Consider the following 15,562-nt stretch of genomic DNA (forward strand, 5'->3'; position numbering starts at 1 on the left):
TCCCGACCTCTCCGCCCCCACCCCCGTCTGACCTATCACCCTCACCTTGACCTCTTTCCACCTATCACATTTCCGACGCCCCTCCCCCAAGTCCCTCCTCCCTATCTTTTATCTTAGCCTGCTGGACCAACTTTCCTCATTCCTGAAGAAGGGCTAATGCCAGAAACGTCGATTCTCCTGTTCCTTAGATGCTGCCTGACCTGCTGCGCTTTTCCAGCAACACATTTCCATCTCTGATCTCCAGCATCTGCAGACCTCACTTTCTCCTCCAACTTAGTCAGTGGCCATGCTATTGAGTCACTTGGTAATGGCTGTTGAAATCTCCCATTGAGGGAACGGTTTGTGCTCTTTCCACTCTCAGTGCTACCTCCAAGTGGTGTTCGACGTGGAAAAGTACTGATAAATCAGCCAACGGTGAAATGGTTGGTCATAATAGAAGGAGGGGTTTGTCCCGATGTTGGACCTGATGCCACGAATCTTCATGCAGTCCAAAGTAATTGTTGTGTACTGCCAGAGAAACTCATTCTGACTGTATGCCACTATGTGCCACCCCCTCTAGTGAGTGTGCCTTATCATTGAGACAAGAACCAGGTTTTTGGGATGTTGTCTCCTAAGATATGATTCTATAAGCAGCACTATGTCTGGCTTTCATTTGACTGCTCTGTGAGACAGTTCTCTATTTATGGCACAAACCCCAGATGTTGATCAGGAAAACTTTGCAGTTTTGACAGGGCTGTGTTAAAGGTTGTCATTTCCAATGCCTAGGTCAATGCTAGGTAGTCTACCTTAATTTCATTCCTTTCTCTAGACTTTATAGGGATTTGATATGGCTCAGTGGCTTGTGAAGCCATTTCAGAGGCAGTTAAGAGTCATGACTTTTCCTTCCCTAAAGTACACTCGTGAGTCATATCGGTTTTAATGACAATTAACAGTAGAAACTGGGTTGCCATTAGGCTACCTTCTAATTCCTGCAAATTTCTGTACATGTTATTCTAAGATTAGCATCTATATCTCCAGAACATTGAGCTGGAGTCCTGGATTACAAGTTCAGTGACTGCCACTCTGCCACTGACTCCTCATAATGATCACAGTCATGCAAAGGAGGTTGAGGTTTTGCTATTTATTGAGTTGTGCTATTTGTTGAAGTGTGGAAAGCAGCTTTTTTTTAATCAGCCAGAGCTGTCGTTTCATTTATTTCGCAACCCAGAATATGACAGTATGGCCTTTTCAATACAATTGATTTTGCTATTACTGGCTTTAACATGATTGAAGAATTCAGACCATTATTTGTATAACATGAACGTTCCTTACCTGTGTTGCTATAATGTGATTCTGATTTGAATGCGTTTAGTGCAGCTATTGCATATAACACAAGATTACACGAGAATTGAACTATCATGTTATATCAGAACTGATTGTATTGTGTAAATATTTCTGCATTTGGGTATTTTCTCCATTGGAAAATTACTGTAATATGTTAGCAGTTACACAATGCTGGTCAATGTAAAGATCAACTTAACTTTTCAGGAAAAATCCCTATGATCAGTCATTTCATTAAAATGCACCAACATTCAAATACTACAGTTTGCAGTAGAACTGATGGTGTCAAAAAAGTGCATTTACATTTCTCAATGTTACAAAATCCACAATAAGCTTTGCATTTTCTTCATGAACTTACAAACCTGGCAAGATTTTATGGGCTTTGAAAACAATGGCTCACTGGATGAAAATGTTGTGCTGGAGGGAATTCCATTTTCATGCTCCATATAAAATGGGGAACCCAGCTTTTGGCAGGGCAAGTGTGTATTTCACACATTAAGTATTCAAACCCACAAAAAGGCCAAAAGAAACTAGCGCAGGATTGAGAATGCAGAGGAAAATCAGATTTTTTTTAAAAACTAAATTGTGATCATGTATACATGAAATGCACCTTTACACCCAGATAAGATCTTTGTTCCGAAAATTTGGCTTACCCTCTAGTCCCTGACAGTATGAACTGGAGTAATGGAATTAATTCTAGTCTCTTATGCGTCACCCTCTTTAATTGCTCCACCATTGGTGCATGTGCTTTCAGTTGCCAAGTTTTTAAACTATGAAGTTCTCTTTCTAAAACATCTCTATTGCTCTTACTATCTCTCTTTATGACGCCCTTTTGAACTTACCTGTTCCATCATGCTTTTGATCATCTGACCGATTTTCATCTGGGAGGGTCATTTCAAATTTTACTTTATATTTAAAATGCTTTGTAAATGGAAGTTGTTGCTGTCAAATATCAGCTTATCAGCTTTGCAAACATTTAAGGTACTTACTTAACGCACCTTTTTAATTTAATAAGCAATCCCAAAGTGCTTTCCAGAAGCAGATACTGAACAGAGCTTGAAATGGGACTTGGAATGGTAATTAAAGGTTTGATCAAGGAGATGAATTATAAGAGCCTTTTGGAAGAAGGCAGGGAATAAATTTGCCTGAACATTATTTCATGTCCAGTCTAATTTACAGTTATAATACGCAGGACAAATTCTTATTAAGAATTTAAGGAAGTTTAATTTTCATGAATAAGTAAATGTAGTTTATGCTTTTGCCATATGGAACTTATTAATGATTATGAAAATTGGCCAAGGGCAAAACTGAAAGTGTTTCTTGAGAAATGAAAACCTTTGGCCACGAGCAACTTTGGTTATTTTTAAAATGGTTTAAACATGGGGAAACAGAAGCCTATTGTAAATGTGAGAATTCAGGATGGGAGCATGTAAATTGGATAAGCAGAATATTATGAGAAAGTGAGGACTACAGATGCTGGAGATCAGAGCTTAAAAATGTGTTACTGGAAAAGCGCAGCGATTGCAGGTCAAGAAGGCGGTGCTGAGTCTGAGGGTTGGGACTGAGAAAAGGTGGGGGGAGGGGAAATGAGGAAGCTGGAGAAATCTGCATTCATCCCTTGTGGTTGGAGGGTTCCTAGGCAGAAGATGAGTCGCTCTTCCTCCAGGCGTCATGTTGCTTAACAAGATAGAGTAATTGTATGAATCCTGCTTGTATATAAGGTCTTCTTTGTGACCAATGTAGAAAGAGAAATCAAATCAACTGCTTCCTACTCTTTTTTTCTGAGAAGATTTAACTTTTCCCTCCTTTTCTCCATTCCTCTTTTGCAAAATATGATTCATGCAATGGTATGATTTCATGTTACTAGCAATATTGTTACCCCTTATCTAAATTGCCAATCGTCATATGTGATCTCAAATCAGTGAATGTTGGTAGCTCAGGTATGGGCAGATATCACAACTGAAGCAGATTCTGTCCATCTCAGTGACTGCAGCAGTGTATTTTCTAACAGGAGATCACTGGACATCAATCAGGACCTGGAGCTCTGGCTGAACTCACTGTTCTGGGTCAGTAGTAGCACCCCACTGGTATGTTTTAACTGTTATACCAACCAGTAATGATAATAAATCACCAAATCATTGTTGAAAACTATCTGTTCATTTCTTGAAATTGTGCATTAATTTTTAGGCTGCTTCAATTTTATATTTATATGGTGGGTCACAATAGTGATGAATGCTCAAGCTGTTAAAGAAATTTGAAATTTGACATGATCCATGTAAAACTACATGCGTGGTATTAATTATAGCTGATAATTATGATTTATTTTGCATTCTTGTAACTGAAGTTGCTATATTTCCATATTAATCATTAATTATGTTAAGTATTATTTTTGAGCCAAGTGGAATTCACTGATCATGTTAAAAATGTGCAATTCAACATTGTGAAAAACTCAAAATCTTCACAGTAGTTGAAGATTAGTGAGTCACTCTCAAATATTCAATAGCATTAGCTTTACAAATCTTCACCACAGATTGGAGAACGTGGTGCCAATCTCAGTGGAGGACAGCGACAGCGGATTAGTCTTGCTCGTGCTCTGTACAGTGATCGAAATACATTCTTGCTGGATGATCCACTGAGTGCTGTGGATTCACATGTTGGAGCTCATATGTTTACCCATGCCATTAAATCTGGAATGATGGGAAAGACTGTTCTCTTTGTAACGCACCAACTTCAGGTAGGCACATATTCAGCAATATATTCTGATAAAGATCACTGAACTCGAAATACTAAACTCTGCTTTTCTCTGTGGCCAGACCTGCTAAGTTTCGCCGGCACTTTCTGTTTTTGTTTCAGATTTCAAGCATCTGTGATTCTTTGTTTGTATTACACATTCAATAATATTTAATTTATCCTGAAGGTATACACTATGTGCCAAGGCCACTTAAGATATAAAAAAAAAACACTTGAACATTCTGCCATGACAAGCCAATGATATTGTTTTCAATTTGATGTAAAACAGTTACATTGTATCCTTGTATTGTGTGTTGTAATTAATATAAACTTACAACTCAAACCAAAATTAGCATTTCCAAAAATATCTAAATGGCAGGCAGTTTTGGTGCTGTATATCCTTCATATCTGTTTGTTTTGTTTAATTATGAACATCCATGCATCTTATTGTGCTTCATCTAACTACAGCCCTGATTCCACTGCTAGTGTGATAATACAAATAAGAACATGCTTCTGTTGCTCAAACCATAGAATTGTTTCTCAGTTATCGTTAGAGATCTGAAATCCACCCTTAATAAAAAGCACTGAAAATGTGTTGCTGGAAAAGCGCAGCAGGTCAGGCAGCATCTAAGGAGCAGGAGAATCGACATTTCGGGCATGAGCCCTCCTTCAGCTTTTCCAGCAACACATTTTCAGCTTTGATCTCCAGCATCTGCAGTCCTCACTTTCTCCTACATAATAAAAAGCAGTCATGAAATATAATTAGAGTGTAACCCTTGCATTTGAGGATGGTGGTTGAATCCAGAAATCCCAGAAAATGTTTTGGGGACTCAGGTTCAAATCCCACCACGGCAGATGGTAGAATTTGAATTCAATAAAAAAATGTCTGCAACCAAGTCTAACGATGACCAAACTTAGCAACTTAACTTCGGTACCCATGAGGATGGCCTCAACCTGGATCTCGGGATCATGTCACACTACAGGTTACCCCACCACACTATTTACTCTCACACATACACTCTTACACATGATCTCACTCAGACCCTCTCAGACACACACACACTCCATGCGCACACCTTCTCACAGGCATAAATTCCATCACACTCATGCACAAATTATCATGCTTGCGCATAGAAACACAAACTCTCTCTCCCTCACACACACGCACATACACATATAAGTCTGTGGGTGAATTTTCAATTGGAGATTTGTATTTGCAGATACATTCTATTTTGTTCGAAAAGCACACAATCTGTAGCCAGTTAGTCCATGTGACATTTTATAAATTCCCACTTTGGAAACAGAACCAGTCTAATTCAAGGTTGGAATACAGACTGACTCTAAACTCACATCTTTAATACATTGTCTGAGCTGAGATGTCACTTTTTTTTTATAAAACCTTAAGTTATCGAGGGAATGTGACTTGAAAGGTGTTCTGGGATTTACATATTAATGAATCGAAACCTGCAATCCATTCTAAGTGATTAAAGACAACAACCATCTAGGTTTGTTCAACACATTGCATCAGTTGTATGACACTTTGGTCTTTTATTATAACTTCTGTGTCCTGTGATTCTGCCCCACTAGTTACCTTAAGAAGGAGCAATGCTCAGAAAGCTTGTTAGACTATAACCTGGTGTGTGATTTTTAACAAATGAAATTGATAAATAATTGACAAAATTAAATTCAAGAAAAGCTGCTTTGTCTGGGGAATACGTCTGGTCCTTGAGATCAGTGGCATAACCAAGGGGACAATTAAAAGGCATTTAATATATGCACATGCACACACACTCTTCCAAGTCTTATGTTTTCTTATCCTTCCAGTATCTTGTAGACTGTGATGAAGTACTGTTCATGAGGGATGGATGTATTGCAGAACAAGGAACACATGAGGAACTGATGACTCTTAATGAAGACTATGCTGCCCTCTTTAATAGTATGCAGCAAGCTGTAAGTGATCACATTAATTTAAGATTGTAAACTTGAGTATGCCAGATTCCCAGAAAATCTATCGTAGTGGAGTGGGTCTCTTCACCATATTTTACACTCATTCATAAAGATTAAGATGCTTTAAAAAGTGATAACTTATTTTTTTTTAAATTCACTTCTGTTTGATTTTCACGTTCTATGCTGTGTTCTGAAGGTGTTGACTCCTTGCTAGTATTGATGTCACAGATGTTAATTGCCGTCTAGTACTTCACCTAACTGGCTATCCATTGTAGCTAATACTATGCCTATATTTATCTGGTATACATTTGCATTTCGATGAGAGTGCCATTGGTTGGTAATCAGGATCAAGAACCCTGATTTGTTTTTACCTTACTACACCTAAGCAGCAATCAGTTAATTCAGCACAGATCAGACTATGACATACAGAACCTCATAGTCTGTGAGGTCAGATATTTATTTGATACATGATGCTGAGTCATTTCACTCACCATAATTTCTTTTCAATAGTTCAGTATTCTGCATGTTCGTAAGATTTACTTAACATCATGTTTCCATTTAAAATACTTAAGTATTCCTACTTATCTGATTGTACTTCCATTAAAAGTTTGATGCTGTAAGCAGTTTAGTAACTTTGATTGTAGAATATTAGTATTTCCATTGATCTCACAATCCAATACAAATATATGCAAAATTTTTATATTTCAGAGTTATGCTTCCAGTTAGTGACAAAATTTGAAGGAACTCCTGACAGCTGCCCATTGTCAATGTAATGCTCAATGGAGTGTTAATTAGGTGGAGATGAACATGATTGGCTGAAAGATTTTTTGTTCTGCTTTCAGCAAGAGTGGCAATACCGCTGGGGTTACAGCCACTTCCAGTGAAGAAGGGGCAGGGATATAACAATCCACTGGGGTAATGTTATAAGTCGTGACAAAAGCCCTTTAATCTATTGAGTCTGCATTGATCAACAACAGCAATCTAACTATACGAATTCCATTTTCCAGCCCTAGGCCCTCTACCTCCACCATTAGAGACAGTGAATTCCAGATTCCCACTACCTCTGAGTGACAAAGTACTTCCTCACATACTGTCCAAAGCTCCTGCCCTTACCTTAAACTTATGCCTCCTGGTAAGGTCCCCTCTTGTGTACCCTGTGTCCCTCATGCTTTTAGTTATCTTAATCATGTTCCTCCTTCAGTTCCTTCTCCAAGGAAAACAAGCTCAGTCTATCCAATCTCTCTTCAATACAAAAACTCAGTCCAGGCAACATTCTGGTAAATCTCCTCTGCACTCTCTCCACTGCATTCACATCCCTCCAATAATGTTTTCCAGATTCCAGAAATGTACACAATGCTCTGGCTGTGGCCTAACCAACTTTTTATATAAGCATGACCTCTCTGCTCCTAAATGTTGTACCTTGGTTAACAAAGACAAGAATGCCTTGAGACTACCAAAGGGGCCAAAGCCAGTTTGCATTTTGACCAGGAAGCAATTCTGAGATTTTGGAAGGTGTGCACAATTCCATTTGCCTTGCAGGCAAAAATAGAGGTGGAAATCAGGCAGCTAGAGAGCAATGGAATCATCAAACTTGTGCAGTTAGGAGAATGGATAGCATCAATTGAAAAGCCTGATGGCTCAGTTGTGGGGATTTTAAGCAAATGGTAAACCACTTCTCATAGCTGGATAAATACCCAATCCCTCGCATACAGGACCTGTGGGGGGAGCGTCCTTTACGAATCTGGACAGGAGCCACATCTACCTGCACTTGCAACTGGATGAGGAGTCCCAGAAGTACGCTACAATTAATACCATAAGGGTTTATACCAATATACAACACTGCCATTTGGGGTGTCATCAGCATGCACGCTTAGAGAACATTTTATAAGGCCACCCTTGGTTTCCATTTATCTACATGACATACTAATAACCGAAAGACCAATAAAGAGCACTTGGAGAACTTGGATATAGTGCTTAAACGTTTCTCCCAGGTGGGCATGCACCTTAGAAGGGAAAAATATGTGCTCCAGGTGCCTCAAGTGACCTACTTGGTTTACAGAGTTGACGAAACCGGGTCACACTAGTGGGAAGAGAAAGTGAGGGTGATCAAAGGAGCCCAACTCCCACATCTGTACCAGAACATTGGTCTTTCCTTGGGTTAGTGAATTATTACAGAAACTTCATATGTAACCTGGCCTCCATCTTGGCACCCTTACCCCTGCTATTGAAAAAGGGTCAGTTTTAGAAATGGTCTTGTAGCCAAGAAGTAGCCTTTCAGGAAGTGATAAAGCAGCTATCGTCATCTAAGGTATTGGCCCATTATAATCTGAAGCAAGAGGCAGTGCTGACATGCAATGCCTCCCCATCTGGCATCGGAGTAGTGTTGGATCACTAATGGCCCAATGGAGCGAAATGTCTGATAGTTTATGCTTCACGGACGTTGTCTGATGCTGAACAGAAATATGCCCAAGTAGAGAAGGAAGATTTGGCAGTCACCTTTGGTGTGAGAAAGTTCCCCCACTATCTTTATAGATGGGAATATGTCATAGTAACAGTTCACAAACCCCTGTCAAGACTACTGAAGGAAGACACGGCAATGCTGCCCACAGCTTCCAGTAGAATTCAGGGGTGGGCCATTATTCTCAGCGTGTACAAGTACAAGTTAGAAAACTGTCCAGGAGGCCAAGTGGTTAATGCAGATACCTTGAACTGCCTCCCACTGGCAGAAATTCCACCAAAGGTGTCTCCCCCGAAGAGTTTGTTTTAGTTTTTAAACTTCCTAAACACCCTTCGCATTACCGCTGACAATATCCGACTGTGGACACAAAAAGATCCTGTCCAGCATAACTGAAATAGCTGGTGGTAAGATGGGAAACAGAAGGGCCACTGCAACCTGGATTGGGACCTTTCTGGACCCGACAAGACCAGATCACTGTAGAGGATGGCATATTCCAATGGGAGCAAGACTGATTGATTGTCCCAAGTAAAGGTCACCACCAGATATTGGTTGAACTCCATCAGAGTCATCCAAGGGTTTCCAAGGTTAAGGTGCTGGCAAGAAGCTATGTGCAGTGGCCAAGGTTGGATACTAACATAGCTGTATTGGTGGAGCAGTGACCAGAGTGCCAACAAGGACAAAAATTGCCACGAACAGCATCCCTACATTCATGAGAATAGCTGGGATTGCTATTCTCGATTGCATGTCAACTAGACTGGTCCTTTCACAGACTCAATGTTCCGGGTCATTGTGAATGCCCATTCAAAGTGGTTGGATGTGCATAAAGTTAATTCGGCAAACTCAGGGATGACTATTGAGAAGCTGTGAGCATCGTTCACGATATATATTCTCCCGGAAGTATTGGTCATAGACAATTGGATGTCATTTATCAGCAGGGAATTTAAGTACTTCCTAAAGTTGAATGGCATTTGGCCCATAAGGACAGCTCCATACCATCTATTGTCCAGTAGTCTGGCAGAAAGAGCACTCCAAACATTGAAGGGAGGCTAAAAGAAGCAGCCTACAACATCATTTGATACCAAACTGTCCCGGTTCCTATTCGATTATAGAACCATCCCACACTCAATGACAGGGATAGCTCCAATGGAGTTGCTGATGGGGAGGAGTCTCCACAGCAGGTTAAACCTGTTAGTCCCAGACCTGGGGGGTGGTGGAGGATGAAATGGCAGCAGGAATGCTAATGCTGGCTACAGGCCCCCTCTAAGCGAGAGAGAGAATTTAATTTGGAGGATGACGTTTGGTGCCAGAACTGTGGAATTGGCTCTGTCTGGATATAAGGCGAAGTCAGGTCCCATGACTTACAAAGTTTGATAGGTGATACAGTCTTGAACAAACTTGTGGATCACCTGAAAGCTGTTACCTCACAAACCTTGTTGACTACAAGGTCCTTGATTGGGGTTGTTAGCCAGGGCCGATCAGGAAAGCCTTGGTTGACCAATATAAAGAAGAGATTTAGAACCTCCTCAGTTCAGGGGACTCATGCCAAGCTGCCTGCCCACAACCGGTGTACTTTGCATAAATAAATAAAGGGTGACTTGATGATGGGATACTCATATGTAGTTATTTCAAACCTCTTCAAAAAAATCAATTATTTTGGTCAGACATAACCTCCATTTACCAAAACCATGCTGATATTCCTAAGTAACCCATGCCTCTCCAAGTGAAGCCTAATTCTGTCCGTCAATTTCTTTCAGTAGTTTCCCCATCACTGAGGTTAGACTGACCGGTCCTTAGTTTCCTGGTTTATCCCTTGCTTTCTTCTTGAATAACAATTTTTATGGAGTTCAATGCAGCTAAATGTGAGGTGATGCACTTTGCGAAGAATAACAGGATGGCAGAGTACTTGGTCAATGGAAAGATTCTTGGTAGTGTGGATGTGCAGAGGGATCTTGCAGTCCATGTGCATAGATCCCTGAAAGTTGCCACCTAGGTGAATATTGCTGTTAAGAAGGCATACAGTGTGTTAGGTTTCATTGGTAGAGGGATTGAGTTCCAGAACCGCAATATCATGCTGCAATTATACAAAATGCTGGTGCGGCCACACTTGGAGTATTGTGTACAGTTCTGGTTTCCCCATTATAAAAAGGATGTGGAAGCATTGGAAAAGGTGCAGAGGAGATTTACCAGGATGGAGGGAAGGTCTTCTGAGGAAAGGCTGAGAGACTTGGATCTTTTCTCATTGGAAAGAAGAAGGCTAAGGGGGGATTTGATAGAGACATAGAAGATGGTCAGAGGATTTGATAGGGTAGACAGAGAAAGAATTTTTCCTAAGATGATGACGTCAGCTTGTACAAGAGGGCATAACTACAAATTGAGGGGTGATGGATTTAAGACTGTAGTCAGAGGCAAGCTCTTTACACAAAGAGTGGTAAGGGTGTGGAATGCCCTACCTGCTAGTATAGTCAACTCAGCCACATTAGGGAGATTTAAATAATCCTTAGATAAGCTCATGGATGATTTTGGGATTGTGTAGGGGGACTAGCTGAGAAATGTCGACATGTCAGCGCAACATCGAGGGCCAAAGGACCTGTCCTGCGCTGTATTGTTCGATGTTCTATGTTCTAACAATACCACATTGGCTGTCCTACAGTCTTCTGGCACTTCTGTAGCCAGAGAGGAATTGAAAATTATAGCGAGTGCCCTCAATATTTTCTCTCTTGCCTCACAGAACAGACTGGGATACATTTCATCTGCTCCTGGAGATTTATCTACCTTTTAACCTGCCAGATCACTAGGAACCTCCTCTCTATCTATGCTAGTTTCTTTAAGTATGTCGAAGTCCTTCTCCCTAATTTCCATACCTACATTGTCCCTCTCACTGGAGAACACCAACACTAAGTATCAATTTAGAACCCCATCTACATCATCCTCTGGCTCCATCCACAAATTACCACTGTGGTCCTATTATTCTAATTATCCATTTACCCTTAATGTACTCACAAAATAACTTGAATTTTCCATTATTTTACCTGTTATTCTTGTTTCATGCTCTCTTTTTGCTCTTTTGAGGTTTCCCCTTGCACATTCAGTACTCCTTGAGGGCTTATGCTGTTCTGAGCATACGTTATCTGCTGTAAGCCCCTGTTTTTCTCTCTATCTAATCTTTTACATCCTTTAATATGTACGGTTTGCTAGATTTGTTGGTAACACCCTTTATCTTTATTGGGGTATGTTGGTCTGGTACTCTTTCTATTTCTTTCTTAAATGCACCTAGGCTTTGACACTGATTCACCTAAAAGTATCATCTCCCACTCCACTCTAGCCAAATCATGTTTCGTCTTATTAAAATTGTTCATCCCCCAGTTTAGAATTTTGATTTCAAACTCAATCTTGCAATTTTCCATAAGATTTTTGAATCTAACAGTGTTATAATCGCTTTCTGCAAAACCCTCTAGCACTGATACTTCAACCACTTGCTTGGCTTCATATTCTAACGTTAGGGCCAGAACCAAAGCCAGGAAACTAAAGAGTGGTAAGCAAAAGCCAGGGAACTATACACCGTTGAGCCTGATGTCAGTGGTGAGTAAGTTGTTGAAGGGGTTTCTGAGGGACAGGATTTACATGCATTTGGAAAGGCAAGGACTGATTAGGGATAGTCAACATGACTTTGAGAATGGGAAATTGTGTCTCAAGAACTTGATTAAGTTTTTTGAAGAGGTGACAAAAATGATTGAAGGCAGAGTAGTAGAAATTCTCTGTACGAATTTCAGCAAGGTAGGAGATGGGGTGGTCGTAGAGAGTTGTTTTTTGGACTAGAGGCTTGTGACCAGGGGTATGCCACAAGGATTGATGTTGGGTCTACTGCTTTTCATCATTCATATTAATGATTTGGAAGTATCTTCGTAAGTTTGCAGGTGACACCAAAATTGATGGTGTCATGGACAGTGAAAAAGAGTCTCTCCAAGTCCAATGGGAATTTGAGCAGATGGACTGAAGAGTGGCAAATAGAGTTTAATGCAGATAAATGTGAGACGTTGCATTTTGGAAAGGCAAACCAGGGCAAGACTTATACAGTAAACAGGGAGTATTGCTAAATAAAGGGATGTAGGGGTGCAAATGCATAGTTCCTTGAAAGTGGAGTCATGGATAGATAGGGTGGTGAAGAACGCATTTGGAATACTTGCCTCCGTTGATCAGTGCATTGAGTATAGGAGTTGGGACGTTGTGTTGCAGCTGTACAGGGCATGGATGAGACCACATTCAAAATACTACATTTAATTCTGGTCTCCCTGCTATAGGAGAGATGTTGTTAAACTTGAAAGAGTTCAGAAAGGATTTACAAGAATGTTGCTGGGTGTGGAGAGTTTGAGCTGTCAGGAGAGACTGAATACATTGGGGCTTTTCTCCCTGGAGCATAGGAGCTGAGGGGTAACCTGATAGTGAGGGGCATGGATAGGGTGAACAGGCAAGGTCTTTTTCCAAGGGTAGACGAGTCCAAAACTAGAGGACGTAGCTTTTAGGTGAGAGGGGATAGATTTAAAAGGGACCTGAGGGGCAACTTTTCACACAGAGGGTGGTGAGTGTATGGATTGAGCTACCAGAGGAGGTGCTAGGGGCTGGTAGAATTACAACATTTAAACATTTGAATGGTTACACGAATGAGAACAATTTAAAGGGATGTGGGTCAAATGATGGCAAGTGGTTCTCGATTTGTTTAAGATATCTGGCCAGTATGGATGAGTTTGATCAAAGGGTCTGTTTCTATGTTGTATAACTCTATGGTTCAATAACAATCCCCCCTCTTGTCAGGTCTTCTACATACTGGCTTAAAATGCTCTCCGAGGTGCATTGCAAGAATTCCGCTCCCTCTAAACCTTTTAATGTATGACTGCTCCAGTTAATGCTGAAATCCGGCATTATCACTAACCAGTTACTTCTGCGCTTCTGAAATTTGTCTACTCCTCATCTGCTATTCTATTTTTATCTGACTATTACAGGGTTTATAGTAACTGCCTGAAATGTGATTGCTCCTTTTTGTTTTTAAGTTCTACTGTCACTTGAGCATTCTGAGACATCATTCCTCCTATGCTATAATTGATTCCCTGATCAATATTGTGACAGCTTATGTTCTTTTACCTTCCTGTCCTGTCTGAAGACCATATATCCAGGAATATTCAGCTGCCAAACCATCCCCTCCCTCAACCATGTCTCAGTGACAGCAATAATATAATAAACCTGTGTTTCAGTTTGTACCCTCAACTCATCTGCCTTGTCTGTCAGATTCCTTGCTTTAAAATAAATAGCAGTTGAGACTTTATTGCTGGAACAGCACAGCAGGTCAGGCAGCATCCAGGGAACAGGAGATTCGACGTTTCGGGCACAGGCCTGGCATGATCTTCTGCTTGCCAACCTCTCTTCTGGTACTTTCACTTTCTTGCAGGAAGCAGAGTAACCTGATTCACAGGTTATAAAGTCTCTGACTTCTCTAGTGTCATACAGTATGGAAACAGACCCTTTGGTCCAACCAGTCTATGCCAAACATAATCTCAGACTAAACTAGTCCGACCTGCCTGCTCCTGGCCCATATCCCTCCAAACCTTTCCTATTCATATATCTGTCCAAATGCTTTTTAAATATTGTAATTATATCCACCACTTCCTCAGGAACTTCATTCCATACTTGAACCACCATCGTATAAAAGAAATTGTGTCTTATGTCTTTTTTAAATCTCCTCTCCTCTTAAAAATGTCTTCGAATTCCCCATTTTAGGGAGAAGACAACTAGCATCAACTGCATCTGTATCTCTCATTTAATAACTTTCATCAGGTTACCTCTCAACCTCTTACACTCACAGCATATCCAACCTTTCTTTATTACTCAAAACACCCATACCCATCAACATCCTGGTAAATCTTTTCTGAACTCTCTCCAGCTTGATAATATCCTTCCTGTAATTGGCTGACCAGAACTGGACACAGTATTCCAGAAGAGACCTCACCAATATCCTGTACAACCACTACATGACTTCCCAACTCTTATACACAAAGGACTAAGCAATAAAGGCAAATTTACAGCTTACAGCAACTGCTGAAGGAAAACAAACTGGCTTTCTTTGGTTTTTTTAACTGCAGAGGTAAACACATCTCCCCTTCCAGAGGTCCATAGATTCAGGCAGTATTGTTCACATCCACAAGCTTTTCAGCTCCCAGAAGTCAATCACATAGTTGTGAGCAGGCTGATTGCTTTTATCATCAACAACTGGTCATCACAAACCAATCAGCTACTTGTTGCTGTCTGGACCTCCCCTAATGATTGAACAAATTAGCCGTGTTAACAACACAAACAGAAATAACTGTGGAAATTCAGCAGGTTTGGCAGCCTCTGTGGAGAGAAAGCAGAGTTAATCTATCAGGTTCAGTGACTCTGGAATGGAAACACTAATTCTGCTTTCTTTCCATAGGTGCTGCCAGATCTGCTGAGCTTCTCCAGCAATTTCTGTTTTCATTTCAAATTTGAAGCATCAACTGTTCTTTGTTTTAGTATAGCAGTGTAAATACCACTTATGAAGAGCTGTGGTAACTTCATTTTTAAAAAAATTGAAGTAATCCCATTTCTAGTTCTTGGTTTTAAACTAGTCCTTTTCCCATTCGGTCCACAATCAAAAATATGGAAAAATGTGGTCTTTACAACAACTAGACTGAAACTGGATAACATGGGACACTGTCAGTGGAGCCAGGGCAGGACACCTGGTGGGGGGGTTAAGAGCGGGGAAGTTGGTTTCCAAAGGCCAAAGTGGAGAAGAATGTGAGGGTGGGAAAGATCAGTGGAGGCTCCCCATTTGAGGAAGGGCACCTTGAGGGAGGTACAATACTCTTTTCTACACAAGCTCTAAGGTGGCTCACTTGCCAGGCTTCCCCTCTTTTCCTCCTCTCCCTCGCAGTTTTAGTTCCTGAAAGACTGGGACAAAGAAGATATTCCTGCCAAACTCAGAGTGCAGGGAGGTTTCTCAGTAGTTCCAACAATCCACTCCTTTCTTGAAGACAGTGACAATGCAGCATTCCTGAGATCATCAGAGATTTCTTCTTTACCCCAGTTTTTTTCTTGAAC

The 15,562-nt window shown here is 40.7% G+C and overlaps 1 protein-coding gene across 5 annotated transcripts in view; it reads left to right on the forward strand.

Annotated features, from left to right (window-relative positions):
• LOC122557198 (multidrug resistance-associated protein 5-like) overlaps positions 1 to 15,562 on the forward strand; it is a 188,352-nt gene that overhangs the window by 108,624 nt on the left and 64,166 nt on the right. For 3 of the 5 annotated variants that reach the window (XM_043704622.1, XM_043704624.1, XM_043704623.1), the window contains 2 exons: positions 3,851 to 4,054; positions 5,875 to 6,000. In XM_043704622.1, coding sequence (XP_043560557.1) covers positions 3,851 to 4,054; positions 5,875 to 6,000 — 330 coding nt within the window. Of the gene's footprint in view, positions 1 to 3,850; positions 4,055 to 5,874; positions 6,001 to 15,562 lie in introns of those variants that run through there. The other 2 variants (XM_043704629.1, XM_043704627.1) reach the window with 2 other exon arrangements.

This window comes from Chiloscyllium plagiosum, chromosome 15, assembly GCF_004010195.1.
Source record: "Chiloscyllium plagiosum isolate BGI_BamShark_2017 chromosome 15, ASM401019v2, whole genome shotgun sequence".
Classification (NCBI taxonomy): domain Eukaryota; kingdom Metazoa; phylum Chordata; class Chondrichthyes; order Orectolobiformes; family Hemiscylliidae; genus Chiloscyllium; species Chiloscyllium plagiosum.